Source organism: Dipodomys ordii, unplaced genomic scaffold (genome assembly GCF_000151885.1).
Source record: "Dipodomys ordii isolate 6190 unplaced genomic scaffold, Dord_2.0 Scaffold111, whole genome shotgun sequence".
In the NCBI taxonomy this organism is placed as follows: Eukaryota; Metazoa; Chordata; class Mammalia; order Rodentia; family Heteromyidae; genus Dipodomys; species Dipodomys ordii.
Genome location: NW_012267327.1, coordinates 6007514 through 6026894, shown reverse-complemented (window position 1 = coordinate 6026894; position 19381 = coordinate 6007514). Strand labels below are relative to the sequence as shown.

The window sequence follows — 19381 nt, the reverse complement described above, 5'->3', positions numbered from 1 at the left end:
CAGTAGAGTTTAGCAAGGCTTTTAAATACAAGCTACAAAATCCAAAAGATTTCCTAATCTACTGACTACCAGCCAAATTTCTCACTGCAGTTATATAATAAAAAGTTCCCAGGGAAAAAGTCAGCAAAATTTATACAAAACTTACACAGAGAAAACATTTTAAACTTTTCTAAAAGATTTCAAAAGACTTGAACAAATTGTTAGTATACTTGTGGAAAATAAATTACATTAGAAATGATATCAATGCTCCTAAAGATCTCTAGAATAAAACCCATTAAATGCTTGTGAAAGAAATACAAGATACAAAAAAGAGGAAAGATATCTGACTTCCATGGACTGGAATAACCAGTATCATCAAAATGATGACCATATTCCCAAAGTGATGGACAGATTTAATGTACTTTCCATCAAACATGAGAACACAAGCTCTTTACACACCTAGAAGCAACTATCTTAAATTGGTATGAAACTGCAAAAAAAAATTCTAAATAGTTACAACAATCTTTTTTTTGGGGGGGGGATGGTTGGTCATAGGGCTTGAACTTGAACTCTGGACCTGGGCACACTGTCCCTCAGCTCTTCAGCTCAAGGCTAGCACTCTACCACTTGAGCCACAGGGCCACTTTTGGTTTTCTGGTGGTTAATTGGAGATAAGAGTCTCATGGACTTTCCTGCCTGGGCTATCTTTGAACCACAGTCCTCAGATCTCAACTTCCTGAATATCTAAGATTACAGGTGTGAGCCACTGGCACACGGCTTCAAAGCCATCTTAAAGAAAAAGAACCAATCATCAGGAGACTTCACACAAAATATTTGTTCATTGTAGCACTATTCACAGTACCTTACAGGGAAATCGCCATATCCACTAACTGACCAATGGTAAATAAAATACGGTAAACACAATGCAATATTTTTCAGCTATAAAAAAGAATGAAATCTGTAATTTGAAGCAATATGGACAGAACTGGAGATCACTATGTTATATGAAATAAGCAAAAAAAAAAGATGTGTATTGCATGCTCTCATTCATATATGGGCTGATTATAAAAGCAATATAGTGTATATTTCAAAAGGCTAACAGAAAGGATTTTGAGAAATTTCACTGTAAAATGTGATAAATGTTTGAAGTTGGGTTTAAATATTTTTTAATGTTTAGTTGGGTTTAAATATTGTGTAATACGTTTAGTTGGTTTTAAATATTGTGTAATATATGTATGTATCAAAACCTATTTTTACATATCAGCCAAAATAAATTTAATGTAAATTTCAAAAATTAAAGAATTAAGACAGTAAGATTAATATCACTTCATTTACATCCACTGCCTGATGGATTGGAAGTATATATTGAAATGAGTCCATGTTTTATTTATTTTTTAAAATGGTAATTGCTGTTATAAAATTCACACTTAATTTGGATGGTTGTCTTAATGTGAAAAATACACAGAGGCAGAAAAAAAATTACCCATGACTGTGTTCCAGACTCTTTCAAAGGGACCAATGCTGTTTCACTGGTGTTGTCTGACTTAGAAACATATTGACACACACATGAAGGGAACACAAAGCAAATACTCCCTCTGTTGGCAGTACATTGTAAGATCGTGACATGAATAATAAATAAATAATAATAATAAATAATAAGAGATCCAGATTCAATGTCTTAATCCAATTATGTCTCCAAATGCTGTGTGGCACTAAAAAAAAATCACAGAATTTCCATATTGTTTTTATTCTGTAGTAGCATAATAACTTACAATTTATCTCCTGGGTAAAACATATCCATTATACTCTCACATTTGTGCTTTTGATTTCTTGTTGCTCCATAAACTCCCTTTCTCTGCACAGACACAGATATAGATATATGTATATATAAATCACACATGACTAAATACCTGTGTGCCAGATGCCAAGGACTCATTCAAAGGGACTGATGCTCTTTCACTAGTGATCTTTGACCTAAAGATAAGATAATGACCCACACATTAGATGAACACTATATATAATGTATTTATATAGTTATATATACATGTTTATATGTATATTTACATAAACATATTCCATTGGGCATAAAAGACACTTTAAAATTGATATTTTCTAAATAGGTTTCTTCATCCTCCCTCTAAAGCTTGTTCTTCATCTATTTTTCCCTTTATGTATAGAAGTTTTCTTTAATGCCTAAAAGCTTGCAATCATCAGGGTAATTCTTTTTCCGCTTTATTTTCCACATCAGACCCATCAATAAATCTTGTTTTGCGAAACATTGCTTTAGCCCTCCTTATCTACAGCAACATCACTCCTCAGCTTGCCTACTACAAGTCTCTGTAAAAGTTTCCTGCCTTCCATGCCTGGCATGTCCACATTCCAGTGAGAGAGCTTTCAAAGTGGGTCAAGTTCTGTACATTTCCATCAATTCCTCTTCCGAAGCATTGCTCTGGACATAGTGATCTTTTTATTATTACCATTACTCCTGGAAAATACCAAGGTCAGGCTTGGAACTAAAGAATTTTTTTTTAATCTGGAATGCTCTTCACCAGGTATTTTATTTATATCCTTTTTTCTTACTCAGCAATCAGTTCAAACATCACTATCCCAGAGAGACCTCTCAATATAAATGAGCATCATAGTCTTTCAGTCAGATCATTTTATCTTATTTTACACACAGTAACCTATCACTGCCTAGAATTTTCTTGCTTCCTTCCATCTTTACCTTGTTCATTGCTCTTCACTAGGATACATATTCTAGAAAGGAAGGAATTCATGTTTTTACCACATTTTTGCCTTCTACACTGTGATAGATCTATACTGCACATCAGAAAGTATTTGCTAAATATGAGTAGATATTTTATTACATTCATCCTAGAAAGTACTATCATTGTCACTTTGTATGGCAAGTCAGGAACATGTATCTCAAACTCTAGTCTCATCACTCAGTAGATAACTCCCACTCTCTTTGCTGTATCCTATAAAAGTCTCTGCTTAATAAAGAATCTTAAACTCAAATTATTGGAAGCTATGATTGACAGTTTACCTTTATAATAATTCTAAGAATCCTTTTATCTAAGATACACCTAAGATGGTAGGAAGTACTAAGCACATGAAAAAGAGCTTTCTGTCTTTTTTTTCCAACAGAATTTTACTAGATCCTTTGGAACTTTTAAAATATTTCAAACTAGTTCCACTTCTCACATTCCCTACCACACACACACACACACACACACACACACACACACACATGCACACACACACACTTACCTTTTCTTTCTTTGAACAATACAGAAAAGGATGATGATGATAATAATTATGGAATATGAAATAACAAGTATAGTCACAACTTTCCAAAGAGAAGAACCTAAAAACACACACACACACATTAGAAACATTTCTCTGCGATTTTGCTTTCTTGCTACATACTGTTCCGTCATAGCAGAATCTTTTTTTTTTTTCCATCTTAGAATCTTTAATTTGTAATTCTTGGTTAGTTGTTGCTTCTTAGACATTCAATACACCATATTTTTTGTTTGTGTTTGAGACAAGGCCTTGTACAGGTGTAGTCTAAGAGGCTGGGACCTTGTTACCTAGCCCAAGCAGTCTTGAAACGAGGTCTTCCAAGGAAATAGCTAAGTAGAATATAATACAGTTATTTAGTGATGATATTATTCATGTGGAATTTTCAAATAGGTTCTAATATCAGAGAATGAATGTATGATAATAAGAATCTAAGACTAATGTCCCAAATAGCATCTGTGAGGACTACGGATATTAGCTAGGTGAATAGAGTTATTAGATATAATTGGAAAAATGGAGTCCCTATGATTTGAGAGTCACAGTGGCAAAACTGGGATACATATTTTGACTTTGATTCTAGAATTGACACTCTCATGAAAAATACACAATGAAAAATATTTGAGCTTTAACAACTTTAAAATAGCTATTTTGACAACAGTGTTTATCCATCTATTACAGATATACCTCCTTCTGTATAGTCATCTAAGTACAATTCACATTTAGGTTACATATCTTCTTTCAATAACTGTCTTAGATGATCAAAACTATTTTTAGATATATTAGAAAAATACACACACATTTGTTGGCTCTTAAGGAAATTTGCACTTATATGAAATGCCTGAATCATTTCCAGTTTTGCATTCTTGGATCTTGTCATGGTAGTTGTTTTCTTCCTGATTTTCCTAAATATAAATACTTCCATTTTTTACTTTTTTCCCCCTAATCTGCTACTTTAAATTGTCCCTACCACTGAAGGAAAAGAGAAAAATCTTTGTAATTTCTTCTTTTCTCAAATGCTATTAGGAAAGTTTGTTTGTTTTAAAGAATTTGACTTTACTTGTGGCTGCCCATATATCAATTTGTCCCAGTTTCATTCTTTTTCAGCAGGATATTACATAGCAATTTTAGACAGGCAGATGAGACTAAGTGTGAAACACTTGATACTGTAATGTGAATACATACCTGAAGTACACACACACACACACACACACACACACACACACACACACACACACACACACAGGGCAAAAAGACTCTATATGAGGTTTCACCAGAATCAGGAAATAGTGTCCCAAGTACTTATCCTAAGACCTAAGTGGTAAAGATTTTTTTCCAAAGTGATAAACTACTTCTTATTGACACATATCTTAATAAAGAAGAGAAATTAGCCTTAAGAATCTAGTTAATAGCTAGACAGACATTCTTGAGACATTCTGTTGTCATAATACAATTTTAGCAGCTGGGGAAAATTGCCAGAGAAAGGGAGCTGATTAGTGTCAATTTAATAAAACAAACAGAATTTAAAAAATGATCTCTAATGTTTTTGGAGACTGCATCAAAATAATAGCAATGAAATGGGAGGTTTAAATGTCAAACAATGAAAACACCCAAGCATAGTCTTTAGTAACAAGTGAGGAAGCAACAAGCTTACAAAAGGAACAAGCAATGAAGGCTCAGGATGGAAGAAAGCAGCTGCAGCTCTGTGGATGCAAAAACCAGAGCACTCCTGCAGAGCCTGCAGAGGACCCCGGAGCACAGGAAAACGGTAGTTACAGTAAAGAGGAATCATTGTACTAATGTATTGAACAAATACACTAAGAAATAGTATGAGAGTGAAGGTCAGCCCCTATAATGAAGGCCTTTACACTCTGAGCATTAGTATTCCCTGTCTAAAGGCTGCCTATTCACTACAAATAAATATCCAGCCCTCCCCAAATTACAGCCTTTAAGGAACATCCTATAAAGACTGGAAGAAACTAGCAGCCCAAGTACGAAGCCCCAGGGAAAAGAACATAAAGTGAAAATGGTGGAGAGAGGGGTGCAAAGGAGATTAAAGAAACAGAATATAATTATCACCCTTCTGAATTATCCATCCCAGATACATTTGAGATTGAGAAACCTAAGCAACTCCATTTTACTTAAGACTCCATCTCAGTTCTACGACTTAACTCGTGACCCACTTTAGCCCCCATGCCAGGAATTTATAACAGAAAGCCACGCACAAACAATTCTTGGAGCCATAGATAGCGTTTGCTTAAGGCAGGTGTTTGCCCCCGAGTGACTTTGCCTCTGAGTGACCTAAGGCTAAGAATTTCAGTTAAAACCATATAACGTTCTGACCAACCAGTTCTTCAGAGCCCAGGGTGAGACATGCCATCATACTGTTGGTCCAGGTGTGACCCATAACTGTTTGTGGTCAAGCTATGGAACAAGGATATTTTTCTGTAAAGGCCAACCAATCATACTTGCCCAGCTTAGCTTGCTTTAAATGTTAACCAATCATGTAATTTCTTATGTAAAAGTTCCTTAAAGTTGTTTGTTCAATACAATAAAAACTGTGCTGATTCTATGCGCGGGGCCTCTTAGCGTCACCGACCAAGTGGGCGGAGGACCAAGCTCGAGCTTGCAATAAGCGACTCCTTGCTGTTTGCATTGATCGTGGTCTCTGGTGGTCTGTGAGGGGGCATCTGAAAATGGGATACTTCAGAGATAATATTACTTCTTTGAAACAGAAAAAAATGAGGAAATTAAATAATTGCAAAAGCAATTAAGCACTTGATTGTTGAAAGAAGTTTCAAGAATGGTCAAAAACAATAAATACCCCAGAAATTCCAACGACAATTGTATACTATTAATCATATAATATAATATAATATATATTAATCATATAATATAATTCTATGACTATTGATCACATCTGAGAACATTATAAGGTTGCCAGGTAAAGCCTGTGGTCTGTTTACAACCACAAAAATAAATTCTCTATTTTATAGCATTAATTTCAGGACTACCAATACGAGGTTTTAGTCGGCTTGTAAAGCCAAAAGTCAGTCATTTGTACCGACCTAGATGTGTTTTGCCTCATTTTGTGATAGTTAACATTTTGTGTTTTTCTTAGGTTATATCAGAGATTCCCACCCCCCAGCTTTAAATCTGGTTGCCTTTTGCTATTGAATTGTGTATACACACACATACACACACACACACACACACACATATCATGTATCTATTTTATATATTTATACATTCTAGATGTACTTTTCTATAACATAGATAAATATATGTGTATTTTTTCTATATATTGTAGATATCATTATTACATTTCTATGTAGATACTTTAATTCAGAAATTGAGGAGAAGTTCTAGGTTAACATGAGTTGTGCTGAGTCTCATTCCATTTCTTTAGTAGCTGGACATGTATTGAAACTGTTGGGACTCCAAATTTGGGTATGAGTCAACATTGCTGGCAGCTAGGGAAATGTTTTCATTCTGAGTATAATATGAAATTTATGAGAATGTTCTATTCCTCTCATCATTTCACCAAGTTTATAAAAAATGTAGATTATTTAAATGTATCTTTATAAAACTGAATAAGACAGATTTTAAAGCTAATTTACTTCATATTCAGACACCATCCCCACCACAGAAATTTCATAAAAGCAACTAAGCTGAAACTATTAAGATATGAAATTAGATGTTCTGAGGTTGATTACAAAAGAATTAAGGGTGTTTGCTTTCAAGTGTGAATAAAAAAAAGCATTACTACACAAGGTCACTGTGTAAACAGGAAGAGAACATACTTTTTGATAATACAGAATGATGAAAACTGGTTGGATTGCTTTTGAATCCTCAGTTAATCACATTATACAATGTATTATGCCCTAAATCAAAAAGTTGTAATAAAGTTGAAAATAAAATATCCATCCTTTTCCAATTTGCAGTGGGTGAAATTGAGAATCTGAAATGACCACTGTAAAAGGGGGACTTTGTTAATGTTCTCAGATAGTGAAAAATGGGAAAACCCTCAAGTTGGTCTAAGTATTTTTTAGGAGGGTCTTAACGATGTTCAAATGCCTTTCCTTTACTAATGTTAGGTTTAACCTATGTTACCTAATTTTATAGGCACCATTTTTTAATTACCAGCACTGCAGTAGAATTCAACCAAATGTTGTAACAGATGCAATCATTACATGTTCTTCTTGTGCTGTCCTGCGAATTAAACATATTGAGAATACCACATGCAATGACTGATAACTAGGCTGTTGGTTAGTGCTCATAAGAGATAAGCTAATGCAGCAGAGACATGGAAAATCTTTTTTTCCCCCTGTCCTGTGGTTTGAACTCTGGGCATGGGTGCTGTCCCTGAGCCTTTTTGTGCTCAAAGCTAGCACTCTACCACTTGAGCCATAGCTCTACTTCTGGGTTTTTCTGAGTAGTTAATTGGAGATAAGAGTTTCATGGACTTTCCTGCATGGGGTTGGCTTCAAACCATGATCCTCAAATCTTGGCCTCCTAAGTAGATAGAATTACAGGTGTAAGCCACTGCCACCCAGCTGAAAATCTTGAAACAACAATTGAATCACAGGTAATCATAAGTTAAGAAAAAAACATTTTCTATTGAAAGTGAAATATGACATGGAAAAACAGAAAAGAATGCCATTTTCTGTGATATGGTGGTATGATATTATCATTAGAGGAAGCAGGATTCACTTATAATAACAAAGGTCCAGATCGTGCTCTGTAGTATTTACCCACACATAAAGGGATTCTGAGAATGAAGTAACATTCTGTAATGGGATGGCATTTCTTTTTTTTTTTTTGTCCTCCGTATTTTTTGGGGGGCGGGGTCTGGTCGTGGGGCCTAAACTCTGGGCCTGAGCACTGTCCCTCAGCTCTTTAGCTCAAGGCTAGTGCTCTACCACTTAAGCCTCAGTGCCACTTCCGGCCTTTTTCTTTTTTGCTTATGTGGTACTGAAGAATCGAACCCAGGGCCTCAAGCATGCAAGGCAAGCACTCTACCACTGAGCCACCTTCCCAGCCCAATATGGCATTTCTTAACCTTTCCTCAGAAGCAGGGAATGGACACTACTTGGCAGGTAAACCAGAAACTCTATGTCATTTCTTCAGAGAATACTTAAGACTGTAGCTGAAAAAGGATGCCTTGCACTTTTGAAAAAAGGGCTTCAAGTCTCATTCATTACTGAATGTGGTGACAGGGACTTGTATAGACAGCAAGGTGACAGAAATTCAGTTGCTAGAGAGGAAAAGAAGATAATCTGTAAGCAATTGGGTAATAAAGGAAACTTCAAAATGGTCAAATTGGTTTTGAGCCAACCCTTGCACAGAGGAAATTAAGAAAATCTAGACAAAATGCTTTAAAAAACTTTTTGAAATATCAAAAGGTTCCAAAATGATTAAGAGTTAATAGGCCTAGATTTGGTAAAAGAAGAAAGCCAACAGAGATAAATCTGACATTTAGAAACACTTTTCACCCAATGTAAGTAGCTTATTAAGGTGAAAGTCAGAGGTGAGATGCTTTAAAGTTGAGCAGAAATGTCAGCAATCAAATTGGGCTAAAGCAATAAAAATCAAAGCCTAAGTCGAGCGCCAGTGGCTCATGCCTGTAATCCTAGCTACTTAGGAGGCTGAGATCTGAGGATCATGGTTCAAAGCCAGCCTGGGCAGGAAAGTCTGTTAGACTCTTATCTCCAACCACTAGAAAACCGGAAGTGGCACTGTGGCTCAAGTGGTAGAGAACTTGCCTTGAGCTGAAGAGTGCAGGGACAGTGCCCAAGCCCAGAGTTCAAGCCCCACAACTGACAAAATAAAGAAAAGAAAAAGAAACATGATTGCAGAGGAAAAATATTTAATTGGGCAAAACTTACCAAAAAGGTAAATCTAAATGAATATTTATATAAATAACAGCAACAACACATTTCATATTTAAATATATGTAATGATGTAACGTGCAGAAAAACAATAGCAAAAAAATGTAGGAGCTAATATAAGCTTGTTTTATGTTGTTGAGAAGTGATAAAAAGATTAGGTTTTAAGAAGTTAGCATATATTCTTTTCTTTCTTTTCTTACCTCTTCTTTCTTTCTTTCTTTCTTTCTTTCTTTCTTTCTTTCTTTCTTTCTTTTTTTGTTGTTGGTCGTGGGGCCTGAACTCTGGGCCTGGGCACTGTCCCTCAGCTCTTCAGCTCAAAGCTAGTGCTCTACCACTTGAGCTACAGCAACACTTCCAGCTTTTTCTGCTTATATGGTACTACGGAATCAAACCCAGGGCCTCATGCATGTAAGGCAAGCGCTCTACCACTGAGCCGCCTTTCCAGCCCCAGGTATATATTCTTAAAATATCCAAGATACCACTAAATGAAGGGGAGGGGTATGTATAATTCACAAACTAATGGAGAAAATAAAATAAAAAGAAATAATTAAACCTAAAACATCAAGAAAAAAGAAAGGGTCAGGTGAGGCAAAAGATAGTGAACAGTGATGTGGTAGACGAAAGCCTATCAGTATTTACAGTAAATATTTAGAGATGAAATGCCCTAGTTTACAAAAATTACTATGTGGAATATAAAAACAATTATTTGTGTACTCTCCATTGATCTCTATTTTTAGCTTTATACTCTCAGAAAAAAAACATACCCTATTTAATTCTGCTTGCAAAACAAAATTTTGGTTGACAGAACGTGGAAAGAAGGAAGACAAGAATATGCACACAGTTAAGAGAGACTCTGTAGCACATGAAACAAGAAGGGTGGTTAATTAGGGCACTGGTGGCTCAAGCTTGTAATCCTAACTGTTCAGAAGGTTGAGAGCTGAGAATCAAACTTCAAAGCTAACCCAGGCAGGCAAGTCCATGCGACTTTTTATTTCCAGTTAAATATACAAAAAGCTAGAAGTGCGAGTATGGATTAAGTGGTAGAGTGTTATTCTTGAGGAGAAAAGCCAAGGGAGAACATGAGGCCAAGAGTGCAAGCCCCAGTAGCAGCATAAATAAATAAATAAGCCAGCAGGATTAGCGATGGGAGTAAGCAGCTAAAAACTAAACTAAAAAAAGCAAAGGGATGAAAATTGAGGATAGATTGTGGCAGTCTGCTAGAATACTATCAAACCCATCAATTTAACACCTGCCATATAAGAACATTCTAATGCTGCCTCAGTTTTAATTAAACATGTGTATTAGGCTGATTCACAATTTCTAAAATAGTGATTTTAGACATACATTTCTGGTAGGGAATTTTAAAAAAAGATACTTATCTCCCCTTATTGAATGATCATAGCCACTTACATTCTTGCTTTTCTTGCAGGGAAATAATTCTCTCCTTGTTCCCAAGAGGGTGATTCATGAGCACAATCAGGTGCTGGATTCCCAAGGACCTTGCCTTCTCCAAAGAGATGGTGAACATTTTGGTGATGGTTACCGTGCCATTCTGGTTCTGAGCCAAGTGTTCTTTTGATGAGTTACTTAGGACTTGTGAGGGGAAAAGAGAAATTTGAGGAGCAGGCTTTCCCACTGCTGAATAGATAAAGCTAAGAAAATCTTCAGAGTCAGGATGGAATTCTACTTCAGGAGTTAATTCTGATATAGCTGAGGTAAAATGAGAAAGAGAGAGAGAGAGAATTAAACATAAAAGCATATAATATCAGATTCCTATGCTGGTTAAGATTTATCATTCCCTAATTTATGTATAAAGCCAAAGTCTTAAAAACATAACCCCCTCAGATATATTGCCTACCATTTGATAAAACCTGTTTGTCTAGTCACTAACAGAGGATCAAATAGTTTCTCTACTTTTTCTACATCTTACCTGATGTCTTAACTTCTTAAAATTACATCATATAGCCCCCAATTATGTAAAATGACAGCAACATAGTAAGAAACACTTTGTCATTATCACTTGTTCTTTAGAAGACTCTATTTGAAGAGTGGAAATTTTAATTCTCTTTGAGTCTCTGTCTTGCCTCTTTGTGCTTCTCCATAGACTTTGACTCTGTTCCTGTCTTTTCTCAAATCTCCTGTGACAAAATCCTGATTCTTTTCAGAAGCATTGTCTACTGGATGGCAGTTATATAAGTGTAATGTAAAGAAGTTTAATGAGAGGTTGGAGATGTGGCTCAATTAATAGAGCACTGGCCAATGAGCATCTATGTCAGGTACTAAATTTGAGTTTCAGTCTCAAACAAAAAAAAAGGCAATTAAATGAGAGAGGAGAGACAGTCATGACTGTATGGAAGTAGGCAAGTCACCTAACCAATATTGGCCTCTATTTTTTCTTCTTTATAATAACTGTCTTGACATTCATTCTCTGATATTCTCTTTGAACATGAATCTTAAAACACGCCTTGATTTCTCCCCCAATAATCTGACTCTATAGAAAATATTTATATACTTAAGATACGAAGGCAGGTGTTTCCCCCATGGCTTCCATATGGAAATACATTAAGCAGACATTTGTAGCAGGCTTCATCATCAAAGGTCACTTTCTGGATAGTCATGAAGGAGGAATTGGGTTCGATGATCTTACACTGCAGCCTGTTGACATAAGGTGGAAGAATCTTTTCTCCAAATGTATTGCTGTAAGTACCAATGTTTTTTGGCGATGAGTCTTGGATCTTCTGCCACGTAATTTGCACAACATCTGCTGGAGTTGTCCAATTGCAGAAAATAGTAACATTTTCTCCCCAAATTGCAGTCTCATTATTCTTATGCTTTATTGTATGCAAAAGATCTGAAAACAAACTCCAGTATTAATATAGATATTGCACATAGTGTGATGCCAGGATTTGAACTCAGGACCCCTCACTTCCCATGCTTGCATGCTACTATTTAAGCCACACATACAACGTAGCTTTTGCTGGTCATTTTAGAGATGGAGTCTTGCACTCCATCTCTAAAATGTTTGTTCTGCTGAAGCTGGCCTCAAGCCATAATCCTTCAGATCTTGGCCTCAGGAGTAGCTAGGATTTATAGGCATGAGTGCTGATGCAGTTTCTCCATTTCAGAGCACTTACCTCTTTGCCTGATAATCATCATTCAGTAGGAAATGAACTGTGCATCTGTGCACAGTGAGGTATGCTTGTTATCCAGGAAAAGACTCAGAATTTTAGACCATCCTGAGATTCATAGGAACATTGGCTATTGCCTTGCCATGAACTAAACTAATTTTAGATAAGTTTGGGTTAAATATCTCTAATTGAATCATTTTAAAATAACTAGAACACAATAGACTGACCATTTATTAAATCTTTAATATATTTCAGTTTATGTTGATAGACAAACCCATAAAGAAATGTTGAGCAGACTTGACAACATAATTGAAAATATGTTGGTAACTAAGAAGATCCTCAAAACTACTTAATCTCAAAATTAAAAGGCAGCTGTACTCCTTAAATATGTCCCCAAGAAATACCTCAAAACAAAACAGAACCTTTTTTCCTAAGACTTCATTTGCTTCTAGCTGCTTATGGCTTTTAGTCTGAACAACTGCTACAAACCTTGGGAGCAAAAGTGATTTTCCTATTCTTATATTTCTTCCATTGTCTCTGGAATTCTCATTGTTTCAAATATAATAACATTTAAGTACTTGTTAACTACATGATTAGAAAGTCCCACATGAGTGACACACAGAGTCAAGCATACTGTCCTGCTTACTGCCCTCCCTCCCTCTTTTTAAAGTAACTAGCCTTGAGCCTAGCATTTGTTCGTCATGGACTTCCAGCCACATGCATATGAGAGAAAAAATGAAGACTTACCTGATTGTTGTACACAGATTGGAAGCATCAGCAGGTGGGAAATGAAACACAATATAAAGCCCATGGAATTATTTGTGGACAATAATCTTCATGAACAGGTAAAATACTCTGCTTTCTTGCTCAACAGCACTGCAACTGAAAATATATCTAACCTTTGCACTTCTTGCCAAATCTGTTATCAGATGGCAGTTGGTAACATAATACTATTGTAGATATCCTGAAAATTGAAAAGGGAAGAAAAAGATTAATACTCAAAATGAAACTGTACAAGTTATTGATACTAATAAAAATGAGGGAGAGGGACTTGGAATGTGACTTAGTGGTAGAATGCTTACCTAGCATGCATGAAATCCTGGGTTCGATTTCTCAGTACCATATAAACAGAAAAAACTGGAAGTGGCTCTGTGGCTCAAGTCGTAGAGTGCTAGCCTTGAGCAAAAGAAGCTCAGGGCAGTGCCCAGGCCCAGAGTTCAAGCCCCAGGACTGGCCAAAAAAAAAGGAAAAAAAAATTTTATCTTGCAACATTTTTCAACTTTCTTGTTGTACAGGCTCCAATTATTTTCAAAAACTTAAATACACACACACACACACACACACACACACACACACACACACACACACATGGTCCTTATATGTCTAGTTGAATGAATTACAGAGAAACAATCTGAATTTTTATTTCATTAAAACATTGTATACCCCATGCCACTTTTAAAATCTTTTCTTAGTCTTTTTGATTAATCATTCTACAAAATGGGTTTTCAACTTTGTAGGGATAATTTCCTTCAGAAGTGCCTGCTGTTTTATGGCTACTACTGAACTTTGTACAAATTTGTACTACTGAAAGCTTCCCTGATACCCAAAGGGAAAACTTAATGACTATTCCTAAGCATTTTTTTTCTCTTTTTAAATTCTCTCACTTCAATCTTTTACTTCTCTGTTCTTTGCTTTCCCGGGATCAAATCAGCTTCACAGTGTGAATGAAATATGGAAGATATTTCACACACTAAACAATATTTCAAAAACATTTCAGAAGTATTACACAATTTCTCCCAAGATGTTTTGTTGAGTAGGAATATAAAAAATTGTGTATGTGGAAATGCCACTCATAATTACAATTAAAATATACTTTATTATGTTTAGATAAAAGAAATGATTATTTTTTCTAAAAGTTTCATCACTTATAACTCAGAGTGAAAACCCACTTTTCCTATTAGTTTTTATTGATTGATTTCACACAAAGTCTCACTATATGGTGTAGGCTGGCCAAGAACTAGTCATCCTGCTAGCTCTGCCTCCCTACTGCTGGGATCGCAGGTGTGAACCACCACATTCAGCCTTTCATTGTTTTATTTGCCCAGAATAGTCATTTCTACCCCAACTAGCAACCAAAATTTTAACATTTCAAAATCTCTACTATCTTATCCGGGAAACTCTTTCCAACTAGAATTATGAGAAAAGTGTCCACTGGCTCCTAGCTAGAAATCCACTCTTGCAAAGTGAACATAAGTAATGCTGCAATACAGTTTACAGTTTCTTTTTGTTTAAAAACAAAACAAAACAACAACAACAAAAAGACTGGGAGTTTTAAATGTCTCAAGGTTTTCCTCAGCCAATCAAGTCTAGTGTTATAAGTCTGGAGCCAATGGGTGTAGGGTAGGGGTGGGGCTTGGGGAAATAACTGTCAGGGAAGTCGCAGTTGATCTTTGGCTGTTCAAGAAGGAGGGAAATAGCTAGTGTCCACTTCTCCCTTTCATCCCTTTCATCCCTTTCTGAGGATGAATGGTGAGTCTTCCACTTTCTCTTTTGTCTTTTCCCATTGTTACTTTGTCTCTGATCTTCCACTCCCAAGGGAAAAAAATGATCTCAGTATTTCAGTCATAGATTCAACCATTCCTTTTTGAAATTTCCATCCTTCTTCTGGAAGGGTTGAAACTTTAAGAGAGTCCTTAATTAAGAACTTATTAAGGACTCTCCTAAAGATAAACTAGTCTCTTAGTTAGAATTTCTGCCCTTCAGCTGCTGACTCTCCTCCATTATGCTTATTTCAGTTCTTTCAAAGTGATTCGCTGGCAATGATGTGCTTGAGGGACGCCTTTGCATTGATGAAAGCAAAGCTCCAGAGGCAAACTCCCTGATGTGAATCTTCATAGCCGGTGGAGCTGATCCTGATCTAGAGGAAAGGTCTTGGGAAGGTAATAGACCACTTCTCTCCAGTCAGTATGACATCACTGAGGCCACGACAAAACCTTGTTTGAATTTTGTAGCTTGTACCCAGCGTCCTCTCCAGGATACTTTTGTCATGGTAATTCCTAAAAAATAAGACTCAGACTCCAGTTTCTGAAGGCTGATTGGCTGGCTTGTTAAGGATGATCAATGCAGCTATTAATTATCTCCTCAGCACACAAAGGAATTTGGAACATTAGCTATTCTAGTGATAAATTAAATCAGAGAATATAATGTAGTGTGCCATTATTTTCCCCCCTTAGGAATTTAGACCAATAAATATTCTAAAGCTATCAAAAGTCAATTTAGATGGAAGACAAGCCTTAATGGCACTTACGATCTGGCTACACTCATTACTTGTTTATCTATATGTTGAAAAATATTAAACCACAGTCATATTAGCATGCTAATTTAAAAATGAAAGATTTTTTCCTCTTGGGTAAAGATTAGGATATCTTAGAATAGCTGCAGTGGCTCACAACTGTAATCCTAGTTGCCCAAAAAATAAATCGGGGGCTCAAGATTCTAGAACAGCCAAGACAAAAAGTTAGTGAAAACCCATCTCAACAAATAGTTTGGGAATCTGATGCATGCCTGTAAACACGCCTAGATGGAAGATATAGGTAGGAATACTGCAATTGAAGTCAGCCCAGACAAAAATGCAAAGACTTGCCCAGTTTTGGTGGCTCATGCCTGTAATCCTGTCTACTCAGTAGGCTGAAATCAGAATATCTTGATTCAAAGCCAGCCTTGATAGAAATGTCGAAGAGACTCCATCTCCAACTAAAATAGTAAAAAGCTAGGTTTTATATGCAAATTTATACAAATGTCTTCAATCCTTAAGTTCACAGGAACTAATGCAAAATACTTCTTCCTTTATCACTACTTGAGTTACGTTAGTGTATTCCATGATTAAAATTCATTATGTATGTGATACTGAGGATCAAACCATGCCTAAAACTCTTACAATCCTCATAACACTATCAAATCCCATGACTCTCAGTTCTATAAAGAATGCAGTAGGTTAAAGTCCTCTAACAATTTAACTCTCTGAGTAGAACAAATAATGCTGAGATTGTGATCTTATGTCAGCCTTACACTATTTGAGTATCTGAAAGCATTTGATGTGACATTAATGAGTACTAACAATTATTGAACCCTTTATTTTAAGTAAATGGTTTTTCATTTAAAAAAAAAAACCAACAACAGATTGGCTCAAAATAGTAGAGCATTAATCAAGTGAACAAGTCCAAAAGAAGTAAGAGACAGAGGGAGGAAGGAAAAAAGAAAAAGAAAGAAAATCATTGATATCAGCAAGACCTATTATTTTCTGCCTAGATAAAATAACAATAGAGATGAAAATATTCTTCCTCCATTCAACTTTCCACCTTGAACAGCACCATCATATTCTTCTAGGCTCAGGTAACAAAGGCAAATGTCCCCATTGTCTGTCCTGAGTTCAGTAATCTGAGTAAGCTTGTGGTCTCAGTGGAGGATGAATGGTTAGATGGGGAGAATCCTTCTCTCAGATAGTTGTGTATGCAGGTTGATAAGTGAGTGGCATTGTTAAGTGTCCAGAAGGTGTTGCTGACAAATATCTCTTCTCCGGGATTCTGCCTTTTCCACTTCATTTAAATTGAAAGCATCATTGAAGGGAGAGGTCCTTATTTTTTTCTTGACAGACTGGGCTTTGAGGTCAGGGAAATATGCTTATCCTGAGTCAGGCTTTCAGCATATATAATGTATATGTATATGTATATATATACACATGTATGTATGTATGTATATGTACATATATATGGTGGTAATTGCATTTAAACTCAGATGTTATTCTACTCAAGTCCCCAGCTCTTTATTTTCAGACCATGAAATAACACAAAAAATACAAAAAAAGATATTCATTATCTGACTTATGTAACTATAACCCCTCTGTACATCACCTTTATAATAACAAAAAATAAATAAAAGTACATGTTTTTTTGTTTTAGAGAGTCATCAGAAGATCACGAAGAAGGCAAACCTTGTGCTCCTTTGATTTCTCTGAGCTTTGCAGTGACATCAATTCAGATTCAGATAAACTACAATGAGCATCAATATGCATAACAGTGTTAACTCTACACAGTACCTTAAAAAAACTATTGATAGCCCATGGGCGAATTTTCTCAGGAGTATGTCTTTAAATACTCCGCAGAACCTCCCAGAAATCATTTTAATAGTTTCTTTGATCTGTACTGTTGGAGGTAAGTGTCTCTTTTCTCTGGATTGGTACATCTCATAATATACCCTATAAAACAATGGAAAGTGGTCATGGAAAATTAGACTTTTGTCACTCAGTTCCTACCTTTATCTCGATTATTTTTAGTGAACTGAATACAATTATTACCTGCCCTTCACCTCTGTTGGGATCAGTGTAGTCATACTTGATTAAGTCAGCATTAGCTTTCAGCAACAGGCACAAATAAAGCAAAAAGGAAGAAAATGAATGGCTGGAGTTGGGCATCCAGTGGGTTCTATCTAAATGATAAGTTAACATCTGCCTTTTCTGAGGAGAAAATTACACTATAGAAATAAAGATTGTGCTTTGTTAGTGTGTTTCTTTGGCCCAGTTAGGGATTCTATGACAAAGAAGTAGAACAATGAAATAAAATGAAACAAATGGTACAATATTACTCATAGAGCATTTTTAACTGAACTTTGGTAACAGTGATATATAAGATGAAACAAAGTTAATATTAATTTGATTTTCTAATAGTGGTAATAGTTACCTGGTAATTAGGTTTTATCTATTGGTAAATTATATCCAGTTCTTCATTGCACGTCAGCTATGGGGTTTCATTCAAGTTTACTTATTAATCTTTTATTGCAGCATTTTAAATGAATCTCTGATTTATAAGTGGGTGCTAAAATAAAGCATTCAATAATTAGAGTCACATTAGATTAAAGTTCTATAAAAGTGATGATGTTTTGCCTTTTAGTAACAACCTCCTGTTTTTGCAGCATTCGTGAACATGTATTTGAAAGACTTTCCAATTCCTCTTCCTGTAATATTATTTTTAATTGGATACAGTTTTGAAATCCTAAGTTTTGCATCTTTCCAGGTGTGTATAATAAATGAGTGGTTTTTGTTCCCTTACATCTAAGAATTGCACACATGCAGCTATGGCTTAAGAAAATGCTTATCCACTCACTGCTGTATCATTACATGAATGCTTGCAGTGTGGACAAAGAAGCCTCAAAAAGGTGAGATCCACCTAACCAACAGTCAGAACAGAGTCTCAGCCTTAAAGCGCACCAGCAGCTCCAAATGAGCGAGTGTGCAGTTACTCAGTATAAGTTGTGTCACCAGATCAGTGATGCTTCTAGAAGCAGTCCTCCAAATGAGAGGGAGCCTCTGCCAGGCCTTTGGGAACTGAGTTCATGATGTTGCTGCAAAAGCTCTTTAAGGATCCATTCAGGTAGAGATCAAGAAAGTTTATTAGTAAAAGAAAGAAAATACACAGCTCACCTAAGGGTGTAATTTTAATATCATGGGTGTTTACGGTGAAAAACTAAGTTGATGTTGAGCTCAAATTCATCTTAAGACTGGTGTTCTCCTTTAAACTGTCTTATCAACTGGGTCCAAAAACTTCAAGGGTGACTTGATCACTAAACTAAGGTCATAGATGTTCTGGCATCCCTTCAAAGGCTAGATTCTGCAACATGTAGACAAATGTCCCTATTTTAAATACTTTTTTTTTTTTTGGCCAGTCCTGAGGCTTGAACTCTAGGACTGGGCACTGTTCCTGCACTTTTGTGCTCAAAGCTAGTGACCTACCACTTGAGCTACAGCTCCATTTCTAGCTTTATGTGGTTAATTGGAGCTAAGTGTCTCATGGATTTTACTACCTGGGCTGTCTTTGAACCATGATCATCAGATCTCATCCTCCCGAGCAGCTAGGATTACAGTATGAGCTACCAGTGCCCAGCCTAGATAAATACTGTTTTTCACAAACACGTTTTTGTGCCCAAAGGCACAGAATAAGTAGTTTTCTTTAATATTTCCTTACTTAGTTTTAGAGCAGGCTAAGTAGAAATGGTGTGTGTGTGTGTGTGTGTGTGTGTGTGTGTGTGTGT

The 19381-nt window shown here is 36.0% G+C and overlaps 2 protein-coding genes across 2 annotated transcripts in view; one reads left to right on the top strand and one right to left on the bottom strand.

Moving 5' to 3' along the window:
- Positions 1 to 729: 729 nt before the first annotated feature.
- On the bottom strand, positions 730 to 13181 carry LOC105994882 (OX-2 membrane glycoprotein-like). Its single transcript, XM_013028516.1, has 6 exons — positions 13046 to 13181; positions 11683 to 12021; positions 10581 to 10880; positions 3250 to 3346; positions 1890 to 1953; positions 730 to 768 (listed from the first exon to the last, which is right to left on the bottom strand). The coding sequence occupies exons 1-6, from the start codon at positions 13107 to 13109 to the stop codon at positions 730 to 732; spliced, it is 903 nt and encodes a 300-aa protein (XP_012883970.1). The 5' UTR covers positions 13110 to 13181.
- Positions 13182 to 17438: 4257 nt separating this feature from the next.
- Slc9c1 (solute carrier family 9, subfamily C (Na+-transporting carboxylic acid decarboxylase), member 1) overlaps positions 17439 to 19381 on the top strand; it is an 86349-nt gene continuing 84406 nt past the window's right edge. Inside the window, exons 1-2 of the mRNA XM_013028515.1 lie at positions 17439 to 17508; positions 18266 to 18366. Coding sequence (XP_012883969.1) covers positions 17439 to 17508; positions 18266 to 18366 — 171 coding nt within the window. The remainder of the gene's footprint in view (positions 17509 to 18265; positions 18367 to 19381) is intronic.